The sequence below is a fragment of the Trachymyrmex cornetzi genome, unplaced genomic scaffold (genome assembly GCF_001594075.2).
Source record: "Trachymyrmex cornetzi isolate Tcor2-1 unplaced genomic scaffold, Tcor1.1 scaffold18, whole genome shotgun sequence".
Classification (NCBI taxonomy): Eukaryota; Metazoa; Arthropoda; class Insecta; order Hymenoptera; family Formicidae; genus Trachymyrmex; species Trachymyrmex cornetzi.
Window position 1 is genome coordinate 1,232,278 of NW_017296418.1, and position 12,644 is coordinate 1,244,921.

Below are 12,644 nucleotides of genomic sequence, written 5' to 3' on the forward strand. Positions count from 1 at the left end.
TACACTTTTTTTACAATAAGTCATAATAAAATAATTTATTTAAACTGCGAGGCTTTGTTAACTTGGAGATGACTTAGTTCTTTCTCGTTGTGAAGTAACCATTGTGACATATTTTCGGAAACGTAAAATTGTGATTTTATTATTGATATTAATGACAGTATCCACTGACTATTAATTGGAATACAGTCCTTATCCTCACTTCTATAAATAAAATAATTATACATACAACTCAGCAGTCGAAAAAAAAAACAAGATTAATATATCTTGTTATTCTATAATACTAACCTGGATAAGAGAGCTGCAACGAGATTAGCCCAACTCTCAACGTTATTGGGATATGTAAATACATTTTTCTGAGCTTGTCTGAGACCCTCTTTCGTACCAAAGTGACTATATGCCGATGCGCAAGCAACATGTACAATATCAGCATTGGTCGTATTTCTGCTTAGCGTCAACGCCGTTAGAGCATATTTATGAAAGACATCCAAATTTTTGTCCAATAGTAAAACTCGAACAAGACGCATCCAATATCTAACGTCGTCTAATGAATATCACATATTCATTATGAAGGATAAACTTGCAAGCTCATGATCATTTGATAATACATGATAACATGAATTACTTACTAGGGTGTTTGAAAATAGCTTTGGTAAGTATTCGAATAGCTTGGACGAGATTTCCCTGAATAACTTGATAGTATGCTGACAGTGTGACAACATGATAACCGTACTTGTGATGATTTTCGTATGATTTTAATTCGTTCAATACCAAAGAAGTCAAATTGATGTCGTCATGTAAAATTCCTAATGCAGCAGTGGCTAAGAGACCAGTTACAGTAGGTGGTTCTATTTGTATACATTGGAATAGTAAAGTCTTAACAGCATCTGCTCCTTGGAATATGTAAGCAATCGCAGCCATCGCACACAAGACATTAGCTTTATCCGCACCAGTGTTTGCTAGCCAATGTAAAGCTGCTTCATATGTATTGTACGAATCTTCATATTGCTTGGCTAAATATATAATAACATTTTTATTTTCATCAAAGTTTATACTTCAGTCTTATAGAAAGTTGAACATAAAATGAATAATCCGTTTCGAGAATTTATATTTTCATAAGATAAAGATAAAAATTAAGATGTCCATACCTTTGAACAAAGATAATGCTAGATGGCACTGAGAATTGAAATTTGCACATTTCACTTGTTTGCATAATGCTACCGCTTTTTCGTGTTTTCCGATTTGAATCAGGATGCGTGCTAAGTTTATGGATATCATATCCCTTTCTTCATCTTCACTTAGTTTTAAAGCTGTAGAAAATTGTTTAGCCGCCGTATTGTACAATCTTAGTCGTTCCAATAATAAACCATGTGTATTTAGAGCATAAACATCATATGGCTCGCGTTCTGAAAAAAAGGCCAAAATTATCTTAAGGTAGAAAGAGAGTATCATGTTAAACTGACAACGTTATTTGCTAACCTGTGTACCAAGTAAGAATGTCGGCTGCTGCAGGTATCGCGTGCATATTTTCGATAACGTAAACTAACAATGGATCTTCCTTCATTGCGGAATTCAGGAGAGTAGTAAGTACCCAATGAGCATAGCCTAAAGCTGCTTGATTATGATAACCCAATTGTGTTGAATGTCGGAACAGATCCATCGCTTCCTTTCTCAGAGTCTTCTCCGCGATTAATCCCTGTCCGACCCAACTATTCACGTAACTAGGATCCGCACGTTGTGATCGAGAAAACGCTTCATTTGCTTTATAGATATCTCCTAGATAGATCAGAAGATTGTCATAAAATGCATATAATTCTAATAAAAATTTAAAAAATACAATAGTTATCTTTAGGTACCCAAATGCAAGTATAATGCTCCCAGATTGCTCCAAGCTATTGCATTGTTCGATTCTCTATCGATTGCCATGATGAAACAATGTTGAGCCAGGGCATAATTTTTTACATATACCGACATACAAATAACACCAAGAATATTCCAATGTAGCCACGATTGCGGGCAGAGTTTAACGGCATGTTTTGCAGTCGCGTAGCATTTAGCCGCCACATCATTCTTATTGATTGTAGAAGCGCGATTTAGTTGCATTAAATAACAGCACGTTAAATCATGCCATAATAATGCAGAATTTTGCATGGATAGTGCCCGACAAAAACATCTGAAAATAAAACAGTTTATTGAAAAAGTTAAGTTTTGAATCGTAAAATAATACAAAATACTAATGAAGTTTTACAATAATATTCGTAAAAATTTAATATATCGTGCAAACTTTTGTATATTAATAATTGTGTTTAACAGTTTAATTGATATTGATTTTAATTAATCTCGTTTTCTAATATAGTCATATTATGAAAGAATATATTTAAGAATTTCTTTTTACCTTACTGATAACATCAATATCTCGTCTCCTTTAATATTCACATATTTTTCGGTATTATCACACTTCATTAAAACAGATTTAATCCTTAAATAGCAATATTTTTCTGGCAGAGTGATTATTCTATAACATACGTCGCCAAGCAATTTCCAATTGCAAAGTAGATCACTGCGTATTGTAATAGCGTCTATCAAATTGTCTGATGCTTGTTGTAGATTTTCCCTTGCCCGACATAAAAATTGTTTCTCGATATTTTGCCTTGCCAAACCTAAACACGCCTGTGCTAGACCTTTTAATGCAAGAATATGCTGTTTATCGTTCTGTAATATACTCTCGAAATCTTCCTTGGCTTCTTTATGTTGACCAATGAGCTACAAAAAAAATTTTTTATCAAATATATTATGATATATTTTTATGAATTTTACTTACCAGTTTGATATTCGCGAGTTGTATCATAGGATACAAGGATTCTGGGCTCAGCTGTAGTGTTCGTTGATACGACTTTAGTGCCGATGCATGAGCGCCGCGTACCAAATATGCATCTGCTAGAGATTCCCAACAATGACTGTACAAAGTATACACTTGTGATAAGAAATATCATAATGTTCTGTAACACAATAAAATAATAGCAATGTTATACTTGTCATTAGGATCAGCTCTGATCACGTGCTGTAATGCTGTGATAGCTTGTCCTGCATCACCTTGATCCAAGTAATGCAAGCCTAGTTGGAGCCAAGCCCATCTTGGCCCAGTACCTTGCATAGTTACCCTTTGTAATAATTGTATATTGGCATCCTAAACAATATATAATATTAGGATTGGTCAGAATAATTGTCACATACAAATTTGTGTTTTAAATAGAAAAATATGTTTGTATGATGCTCACAGTGTTCTTGAGAAGACGATAAGCTGTACTTAGTCCGATACCAGCTTCCTCGGAATTCGGATTGATTTGTAATGCGGCGTGGTAACATCTTCTTGAACGTTCTACATCGTTACCATGTTCGCGATAATAATGTCCTAAGTAAACCATACATTCCCAATTATTGCGATCTGCTTGGACGCCATTTAAAAATGCCATCAGACTGTGGTTATAATCTCCCATATCCCAATATATTTTACCAAACAGCAACCAAGCTTCAGAATTTTCTAAAGCTAGCTCGAGAGCGTTAATAGCGTCTTCGTATTGTTTGTGCTTTTGTAAATGCAACGCTTTAAGAATAAAAGCTTGAAGTTTAGTTTCATCCTGAGACTCCAAGTTACTTAATATAGCAGTAGTATCAGGTTCATCCAATAATATATTTGTGCGTGCATGAATCACTTGTAATTGTATGGAAGGCTCAACACTTAACAACTGAATACAAATTTATTATATATCAATAAATATCGAGAGATTTATAATATTCGTATCAAATACTCACTTCTTCACACATCTGACGCGCTTCTATCAATTTTTGTTTGTTACTACTTCTACTTATTGCTTCAAGTAATCTCAATTTGATTCCATGTTGAAATTTGTCCTTTAAACTGGATTTTATTAACCATAGTGCTTGTCTAGATGCATTCTCGGTTTCTTCCCAGCAGTATAGTGTGGAATATATTTGACTCAACATTAACCAAGCATAAAATGATTGTGCATTCAATGAGACTACTTGCTTCAAACAATTGCATGAGTCAATTAATTCATCTGTTCTTTTCAAATATACTGCCTTTGCAATAAATGCAGCCTCGGAATTTGCATTTATCTTTAAAAGTGATTCATAAAACTGAGTTATATCAATTTCAAATTTAGTTTCACATAATGTCTCCGTTTCATAATAAATACGGCATAACCATTCTGTGCAAAGAAAATGATTATATTGTATGCGGATATATAAAAATACAAGTTTCGATAAGAATTGAAAAATAATTTACCTAAAGGATAAGCATTTTGTGGAAATTGAGTATGCATGTCTTGAGCAGCTGTTAGCAACTTTGTAAGTTTATTTGAATCATGTAGTATCTTTAAATATTTTCTATAATACTCTTGTCTATTCACAAGATCAACATCTTTTATTACAGACTCTAATACATTTTCATAAAGCTCCTGATACTTGTTTATTCTATTGTTAGGATACTCTGATAAAATCCACACTAGGGTCTTATCTATCAGATTTATCTTCTCTTTGGTAGAAATTTCTCGTAATGTGCTCAATGTGCTCAGTGCTTCAGACAATATGTCATCATTCTTGATACGCAAGACAATCTCCGAAATTTTATTCACAAAATGTGTGAATTTAGGAGAATCGCTAAAACATAAATGTTTATCTTTTTTTGTGATCTTTATATACAGTTCAAGATGTTTTAAAAATTATAATGATATCCTACCTATCCAACTGCAACAATTTGCAATAAGCTAAAGCTAACTTTCCCCAATTATCATGGTCCTGTGGAGCTTTTTCATAGTGTGCCACTAAACCTTGCCAGGCTAATGGATTATTGGGTTGCACCTCCACAGCCTTGTGAAGGACTAAGGATACCTGTGATTTAAATTCCTCCACCTCTTGCATGGAACGGGCTAAGAGTACTAATGCCGCATAATTGTTTTTGTCTTTTTTTAAAACTTTTTTGCATTTCTTCATAACTTCTAGATATTCATTTTGCTTGAAAGACTCACGAGCTTCCTTCAATAAAATCTTTATGTCGTCCGACATTTTGCTCTCTGATAAAATAAAAAAGAAACATTATTATAATGCTATGGATTTTTTGTTTTCAATATTTTATAATCCATACACAAGATAACAGCAGTAACAATTGAATAACTTATATATCATGAAAATAATTTATAAATTATCATGACAATATCAAAACATTTTGAATGATTGTTATCTTACCTTCAATCCAACTTTACAATCAATTATAGGTATGAAACGAGTTTGTTAAGATGTAACGAATACTCGTTGCAAAAAGCGTCAAACGACTCAAACGTAATCATCAGGTTGCTTACACTTTTGGCACTTGGAAGCTTCGCTTCCTCTCCTTTTAACGTCTCAATACACATACACTTGTCTCGTTTTAAGTGCAAACATTTTTGGAAATTTCAAGCAAAGAGCGAACAGACCTATTATTGACTTACAATTTCGATTCAACGAAACGCGACTTGCGAGTGCGACAGGAACTAGGGGTCCAAGGAAAATTTTACTCGAAATATACAGTACACGTGACATATAGCATACAAAGTAAAATCTTTCTCGGAGAGGAAGTTTTGGAACGTAGCCTAGGATGTGCTTTAGGAAGCTTACATGCGCGCGCGCCTTGATGTCTGCCTGATGTCGCGTACATGTGCGTATGTACCTGCTGTGCGAATGTGTGGTGTGCGAAGTCGGGAGGTGCGGAGGTAAAAAGCTGGTAGAGCCGCCAGGAGGCCGCCCGATGGATTCGCCCCGCTCGTCGTGTTTACGTCCGTCACTCGCCTTCCTTTCGACGTCCGCGCTACTCTAGGTTCACGCCACCCTCTCTTCCCGTTTACATCGCCGCGTATCTCCCGTGTTTCTAACCTAAGATCGTCTCCACCTGCACCGCACACGAGAGAGATGAATGCCATGCTCCTTTGATAGAGGCATCACGTTGTCACCGACATCACCGACACGCACCGGACGGACCGGACCCCTAACAACCCCCATCACGTCGGGGGACCGTCGTCGTCGATCGACCAAAAAAGGCTGACGACCGGGAACGGCGCTCGTCCCAAGTATAGACCCCTCCCCTGTTTTACGTTTTACGCAGCTTCTCGTAATCCCTTTTGTCGCACGCAGCTTGTCGCGAATCCGCGTCGCGTCGTTTACGAGGATACATGGGGTGTGGCCATCAGCTCGTCGTTATCAGTGTACCTTCGTCCGATCGCAATATTTTACAATATACATGTTGAGTTATGAATCGCGACCGCGTGTTTACGGTGCGGAGGATTCAAGGTTGGGTTGAATCCTCGCGGCAACGGTGATAATTAGTCATTCCTCGGATTTTCATTCGCGAGTTTCATCTGACTTCTTTTCCTTTTTTTTAAACTTATTTTCGATCAGCTCGAAATTCCGATCTCGCGATAGGATGAGATAACGACACGCTGTTTTCCATTAAAATCGCATGTTAAAATCATGATGTAAGAATATTCTTACATCATGTAAAAATATTCTCACATGACGATCGAAATTATCATCTATTTGTGTACGAAAATAACAAATGAAGTAAAAGATATCGCATATCAATTTGTATTCTAATTATGCTAATGGCTGACCTTTGTGCTTAGGTACAGTTACTATACCTATAAACCCAACACTACGTATAGTAATGTCTGTCCCTCCTTCATCCTCCAACAATATATCTGACAATAATAAGCTAGGCGGTGCTAGTCCTAGTCCAATTGAGGGAATCGAGGGAGTTCCAGGACCGAGTTCCTTGGATCCTATGCATTCAGTGTTACCACAAGACGAGGAATCCGAAGATTATGGAGATGATGAGGAGGAGGGTGATGAAGAGAGTAGCGAAGGAGAAAGCGAAGTAAGTCAGCACCAGTTTGGTTTGTATATTGTTTTTTTTTTTTATAGAGCAAGCTGAAGTGGTAACCTTTCCTTCAGCTTTATTTTTGTAAATAATGTTAAATTTTGTAAATAAGGCAAACAATAACTTCCTTCTTATTGACTACAAATAACTTTATGACTACAAAGTGAACTGTCTTTCTAATTAACTCTTTGTCGGTTAGATCAGCGATAGTGGATTGTTCTGCGATACCGAGTGTACAGCAGAAGTTGAGAGCAACAATTGCCAGTCACCTATGTCACAGTCTCAAGTGGTTCTCTCAGAAAAAGTTCAGAGTCCAGTATCGCATAACTGTGTGCCATCGGATGCTGTTCAGCCTCAGAGAAAGCGAAAAAGTGAAACAGAGTGTTGTCTACCTTGTAAAAAACTTAATCCAGAAGAAAAGTCTCATACAATGTATGTATTATATTTCTTGTTACATAAATATAATTATACATAGGTATATGTTTTTACATTTTAATACCTCCCTTCTGTTTTAGGACTGCAAGAAAGCTAGATGATAAAGGTAAACACGTGAGATGTGTCATTCCTACCAAGGATAATCCTCCTCCAGAAATGAGCAGTTGGCTTCTGCAATTTCAAGTATTTATATATAAATAATATTAATATTTTTATTATATATTGTAATAGTAACAAAAAATTATGTCGATAGAGTTAGAGAAAATAATGTGATCAATTATATCCAGGTCTTTTTAAAAAGTAAGTGAAAATGATACTTATTGCAGAGATGGTCAAACGCGGAAAGGATGTTAGCAATAGACGAACTAATAGAGAGATGCGAGCCCACACAGGTGCGTCACATGATGCAGGTGATAGAGCCGCAGTTTCAACGAGATTTTATATCGCTATTGCCGAAAGAGTTGGCGTTGTCGGTATTGGCATTTCTGGAGCCGAAGGATCTCCTGAGGGCTGCCCAAACCTGCCGAAATTGGCGATTCCTAGCTGATGACAATCTACTGTGGAAAGAGAAGTGCAAGGCAGCTGGTATAGAGGACTTGAAAGATCTACCACCACCGAAACGAAAGAACTGTCGAAACAGTAGCCACTCGTCACCGTGGAAGCAGGCTTACATGCGACAGCACAATATTAAAATGAATTGGAGGACGAAGCCGATCCGTACACCGAAAGTGTTGAAAGGTCATGACGACCATGTTATTACATGCCTTCAATTCTCTGGCAATCGGATAGTCAGTGGTTCAGATGACAATACACTCAAAGTATGGTCCGCTGTTACAGGCAAGGTAAATTATAAATGCGTAATGATACGAGATTTAATTGTTAGCAACAAGAGAGGAGATTATGTATATCCTATGTTTTTTTCACACTATTTCAGTGCTTACGGACATTGGTTGGGCATACCGGGGGTGTGTGGTCTTCGCAGATGTCTGGCACAATTGTTATCAGTGGCAGTACAGACCGTACTTTGAAAGTGTGGAACGCAGAGACTGGCCAGTGTATTTATACATTGTATGGTCATACATCAACAGTTAGGTGTATGCATCTACACGGTAACAAGGTCGTCAGTGGTAGTAGAGACGCGACACTAAGAGTGTGGCAGGTGGACACAGGGGAGTGCTTACATGTGCTAGTGGGGCATCTAGCGGCAGTTAGATGTGTGCAATATGATGGAAAGTTGGTGGTCAGTGGTGCCTACGACTATATGGTCAAAGTTTGGAATCCGGAACGTGAGGAGTGCCTTCATACCTTACAAGGACATACTAACCGTGTTTATTCCCTCCAGGTAAGTGGATTATATGTGTTACTCTTAGATTTGCTTTTCATCTCTTTCGGGATTGACAAATGTCCGTTTGCCGTTTCCTTCCTGTTAGTTCGACGGTGTGCACGTTGTTAGCGGATCATTGGACACGAGTATAAGAGTGTGGGAGGTAGAAACAGGTGCTTGTAGACATACTCTGATGGGCCATCAATCTCTTACCTCGGGGATGGAGTTGCGCAATAATATCTTAGTGTCAGGCAATGCTGATTCTACCGTTAAAGTATGGGACATTGTTAGCGGTCACTGCCTTCAAACTCTCTCTGGTCCGAACAAACATCAATCGGCAGTTACTTGCCTTCAGTTCAATAGCCATTTTGTGATTACGTCCTCTGACGATGGTACAGTAAAACTCTGGGATGTTAAGACTGGTTTGTATATTTTTTTATCACCATTTATTTTCGATTAGAATGGGCATCGATTGTTAAGAACAACATGTGTTGTGTTCACAGGTGATTTCATTAGGAATCTAGTTGCTCTGGAAAGTGGTGGTAGCGGCGGTGTTGTGTGGAGGATTCGAGCGAGTGATACGAAACTAGTGTGTGCAGTAGGTAGTCGTAATGGTACCGAGGAAACAAAACTGCTTGTCCTCGATTTCGACGTTGAGGTAAAATAGTGAGCTCCACCACTTGGATCCAATCGCTCCCTTTGTACGACTTCTGTACATATTTTCAATTAAGTAGTCTAAAAACTAATCCACGCTGTACAATGATTTATGTATTACATGGTGTGATTGTGATAAGACTGTGTACGCGACGTAAAATTGGGCAAAGTTTTTGCGGGGGTTGGGGGAATGGGAGGAAAGGGAAAAAACTGAAGGCAATAAGAGAGGTATCTTCAGATGGATTCAAAGTGCCCGTTGAAAAAATTATAATTATGTCGTTTTGCTGGAGCGCTCGCGCATTGTTGTGGTGTACAAACGTAAGATTTATAAGACTCCTGAACTTATTGGGAGGGGGGAGGGGGGAGGGGGGGCGAGGAGCTTATCAGTGTACTTCTGAATTTTCGCTGTTATAACGATTCAGTAGAATCATCGACGATGCAAAAGTAGCAAACATCCCTAACGAGATTCATTGTAAGTATAACAGGTTTATTATGTGGGCATTTAGGAGCATTTGTCAACGGTGGCAGACGAAATCGAGGCGACTGAGACGTACTGAAACTGCAAGGCAAAATGACATTAATCGAAGAATCTCATACCTCCTGGAGCAAGAAAACTGTCGACGACAATTCACCTCTTTCGAAGAGATCATACAGATCTTTTTACGAGAAATTTCAAACGTTTGTTATATATTGCAACATTAATTTTGTCAAATTGTCAGCTTCGATATTTCCTGATCATGTAATTTAGACTTTACTTTCTTATAAACATTGATCTGGTTAAAAACAAATATTTTTATAAATGTTTACGAGCCAATATTTTCATACGATTGACATTTATTGGAAGAGAATGATCTTTCGGCAATATTGAAGTAAAACGATTCAAAAATTCGTTGAATAATTTTCTCTTTTTGCAATTGAAAAGCTACTTCTTCCAATATCGCGATATTGTTTCACTTCATCATGGTGCAATATACAGATATAGCGCACTTATTCGCGTGCAATACAGATTTACAAAAACAGTGAACGAGTACAAGCTTATATAGAACAGGGTGGTATTTTTTTAAATCTTTGTTTTTGTTGATTACAATGTTTAAAACGTTCAATATTGATTTGATAAAGGAAGAATATTTGTATTAGCCAGATCTTTACATTTAGTGTGAATTGTATAATGAAGACTTAGAAACATTGCATCATTTGTCATTGACGAATTTTATATGGATTCTACTGAATCATGTCATGAACATGAACGACATTATCAAATAATACAATTTGTGCAAATGCATCTTTATTATTGGACCTAGGTTAGACTAGGTGTCGTGTTTATTTGTATATTGCTCAATAGTTTATATTATAAGAATGTGTTACCTGTTGTATCATTTTTTTATAAGAAATAGAAAAAAGATGTTGCTGATATTTTAGATTTTGTTTTTTTTTTTAAATTTATTACAACTGTACACATGTTCTTGTGCTAAAAAAACATATTTTGTACAAAATAAATGTTCGATTTCGACCTCTTTCTATATATTGTGAGTATTATCTTGTCGTACTACATGATAAAGAGAAAGCGCATTTTTAATTTTATCTTGCATAAAAAAAATAATGTCATTTTATAGGCTTCTTTAAAAAAGTCTATAGATGCTGTCAAAGATTATTTTATTGTATAAACTATTATCACACAATGTGCTATGTTTCAACAATGATAATAAGTGTACAACCGTCGCACATCACTTGGAGCACAGTGTTTTTTTTCCGAAGAGCTTCTCGTTCAATGAAATAATTTTCGCCGCACCTGCAGCGGTAAAACAATGTGTCCTCAAGATCAGATTCTTCAAGTTTGTTCGGCGTGAGACGCGCGTACACAGGACTGTCTTCTTTCTCTAACTGTTCCTGTTTGCAAGCTGCATCATACTTTTTCCTGCACTGTGGATGTCCGAGCACTCGCCAGGCTTCCTTGACGTCATGAAATTCTTGAATATCCACGGCATCATTTTTATCGGGATGAAACTGCAATAAGCGTCGATGATAAGCATGCTTAATGTCCTCCTGAGTGGAGTCCTTGCTGCAGCCGAGCACTTTGTAGTAATTTAATGGCATCTTTATAAACGTCCTAGAGCATCTTATTTGAGTGGTCCTGATTCCGGAGAGACCGGATAACCGGATCAAACGTCCTAGAATAGAATACTATTCTTCTTTGTGGCTAACCTATATGTGGCTTTCGGGGCTGTCCACATGATTGGTTGGATCCAGTGATGCACATTTGGCTCCCAGCAACACGGAAAACCAGCCCCACCACTTGTACCCCCACTAAGCAGACATCTACCAGCATCGAGTCGGCCGTCTTCGCCGCGAGAGCGAGCGAGACAGCGAGAGACAGCGCCCGTCTTTCTCGCTCTACAAGCGAGTATTAGAACGAAGAGCCGCTCTCTCTCGCTGTCTCGCTTCTTCTAGTATCGTAGTCGCTTGTTACAAGCGACCGAAAACCGAAAATGTACTTTCTCGGCCGCTCGGCGTATTCCTGTACAGGGTATCCCGACCTATTTTGCCAATCACTTTTGTGTAAATAGAGCAGATTAAACTGAGTCGAAAAGTCCTTCACCATTTTGCAATTTTCGCAATAGTTATCAAGATATTAATTACTAAAAATTGCAAAATATTGGTTTTGAATAATTTTTTTACTCAAATACTATCAACTTTACACAAAAACTGCAAGAGACAAAAATTATTTATTTTCTTCTCGTAAAGTTCTGAGAATTTTTTCAGAATTTTTTAATACCGTATTTTCTCATGTTGATAAAAATAAGAAAATGCAGTAATAAAAAGTTGATAAAAAATTATCTCGATCTTTGATCTCATTGTCAATTCGATCATCATTATGTAATATTCAATTAATTTAATTTTTGTTTCTTGTGCCGTTTAGTCCGGATCTACAATAGGGTTTTAAGCCTTAAGCCATAAGAAATGGGCGAATCACAGTCGCTTATTCTTCTCGGATTCGACTGTAATTGGTCAGTTTCTTACGGCATAAGGCATAAAACACCTATTGTAGATCCGGACTTACAATGCCAGCGTTTAGGAGCCATTGCATCATTTTATCCTTGTTTCATACTTAATGAACAATAAATAAGACAAAAATAAAATGATACAATAGCGCTGATAGCACACTTTCTAAACGTAATCGATATTTCATTGGCTACGTTCGGTAGAAAAAGCAGTTTTGAAACTTTCATAAGATCCTTACGTAACCGATATTTCATTGGCTACGTTCGGTAGAAAAAGCAGTTTTGAAACTTTCATAAGATCCTTAAT

General features: G+C 37.2%; 3 protein-coding genes across 6 annotated transcripts; 1 reads left to right on the top strand and 2 right to left on the bottom strand.

The window, feature by feature from the left end:
- Positions 1-35: 35 nt before the first annotated feature.
- LOC108759345 (tetratricopeptide repeat protein 37) lies at positions 36-5,556 on the bottom strand. The gene is made up of 14 exons (XM_018504727.1): positions 5,263-5,556; positions 4,757-5,090; positions 4,304-4,677; positions 3,811-4,226; positions 3,276-3,743; positions 3,030-3,184; positions 2,819-2,954; positions 2,393-2,760; positions 1,854-2,170; positions 1,477-1,773; positions 1,146-1,403; positions 627-1,010; positions 286-541; positions 36-201 (listed from the first exon to the last, which is right to left on the bottom strand). Exons 2-14 carry the CDS (start codon positions 5,080-5,082, stop codon positions 36-38), a joined length of 3,921 nt encoding a protein of 1,306 aa, XP_018360229.1. The 5' UTR covers positions 5,083-5,090; positions 5,263-5,556.
- Positions 5,557-5,707: 151 nt separating this feature from the next.
- ago (F-box and WD-40 domain protein 7) lies at positions 5,708-10,694 on the top strand. Of its 4 annotated transcripts, none has more exons than XM_018504723.1 (9): positions 5,708-6,119; positions 6,672-6,922; positions 7,125-7,357; positions 7,441-7,543; positions 7,687-8,202; positions 8,295-8,702; positions 8,791-9,106; positions 9,188-9,342; positions 9,845-10,693. In XM_018504723.1, the coding sequence occupies exons 2-9, from the start codon at positions 6,713-6,715 to the stop codon at positions 9,893-9,895; spliced, it is 1,992 nt and encodes a 663-aa protein (XP_018360225.1). In that variant the 5' UTR covers positions 5,708-6,119; positions 6,672-6,712; the 3' UTR covers positions 9,896-10,693. The 4 variants fall into 4 exon arrangements, with proteins under 4 accessions (XP_018360225.1, XP_018360222.1, XP_018360224.1 ...); XM_018504720.1 differs by having other exon boundaries at positions 5,716-5,765; positions 9,845-10,694; XM_018504722.1 differs by having other exon boundaries at positions 5,716-5,765; positions 9,188-9,385; positions 9,845-9,906.
- A 279-nt stretch (positions 10,695-10,973) lies between these two features.
- LOC108759323 (dnaJ homolog subfamily C member 24) lies at positions 10,974-11,570 on the bottom strand. The gene is made up of 2 exons (XM_018504688.1): positions 11,499-11,570; positions 10,974-11,437 (listed from the first exon to the last, which is right to left on the bottom strand). Exon 2 carries the CDS (start codon positions 11,430-11,432, stop codon positions 11,022-11,024), a length of 411 nt encoding a protein of 136 aa, XP_018360190.1. The 5' UTR covers positions 11,433-11,437; positions 11,499-11,570; the 3' UTR covers positions 10,974-11,021.
- Between the last annotated feature and the right edge of the window lie 1,074 nt (positions 11,571-12,644).

What these genes read in the sequence shown, in the direction of transcription:
- LOC108759345 (XM_018504727.1), bottom strand. Translation starts at nt 5,082, where the DNA reads ATGTCGGACGACATAAAGATTTTATTGAAGGAAGCTCGTGAGTCTTTC. An exon ending in AGCATTATACTTGCATTTGG is followed by an intron (nt 1,774 to 1,853) that starts GTACCTAAAGAT and finishes TGATCTATCTAG; the next exon opens with GAGATATCTATAAAGCAAAT. An exon ending in GTTGCAGCTCTCTTATCCAG is followed by an intron (nt 202 to 285) that starts GTTAGTATTATA and finishes TTTTATTTATAG; the next exon opens with AAGTGAGGATAAGGACTGTA.
- LOC108759323 (XM_018504688.1), bottom strand. Translation starts at nt 11,432, where the DNA reads ATGCCATTAAATTACTACAAAGTGCTCGGCTGCAGCAAGGACTCCACT.
- ago (XM_018504720.1), top strand. Translation starts at nt 5,717, where the DNA reads ATGTACCTGCTGTGCGAATGTGTGGTGTGCGAAGTCGGGAGGTGCGGA. An exon ending in CGAAGTCGGGAGGTGCGGAG is followed by an intron (nt 5,766 to 6,671) that starts GTAAAAAGCTGG and finishes CTTTGTGCTTAG; the next exon opens with GTACAGTTACTATACCTATA. An exon ending in TCCTCGATTTCGACGTTGAG is followed by an intron (nt 9,343 to 9,844) that starts GTAAAATAGTGA and finishes GTGGGCATTTAG; the next exon opens with GAGCATTTGTCAACGGTGGC.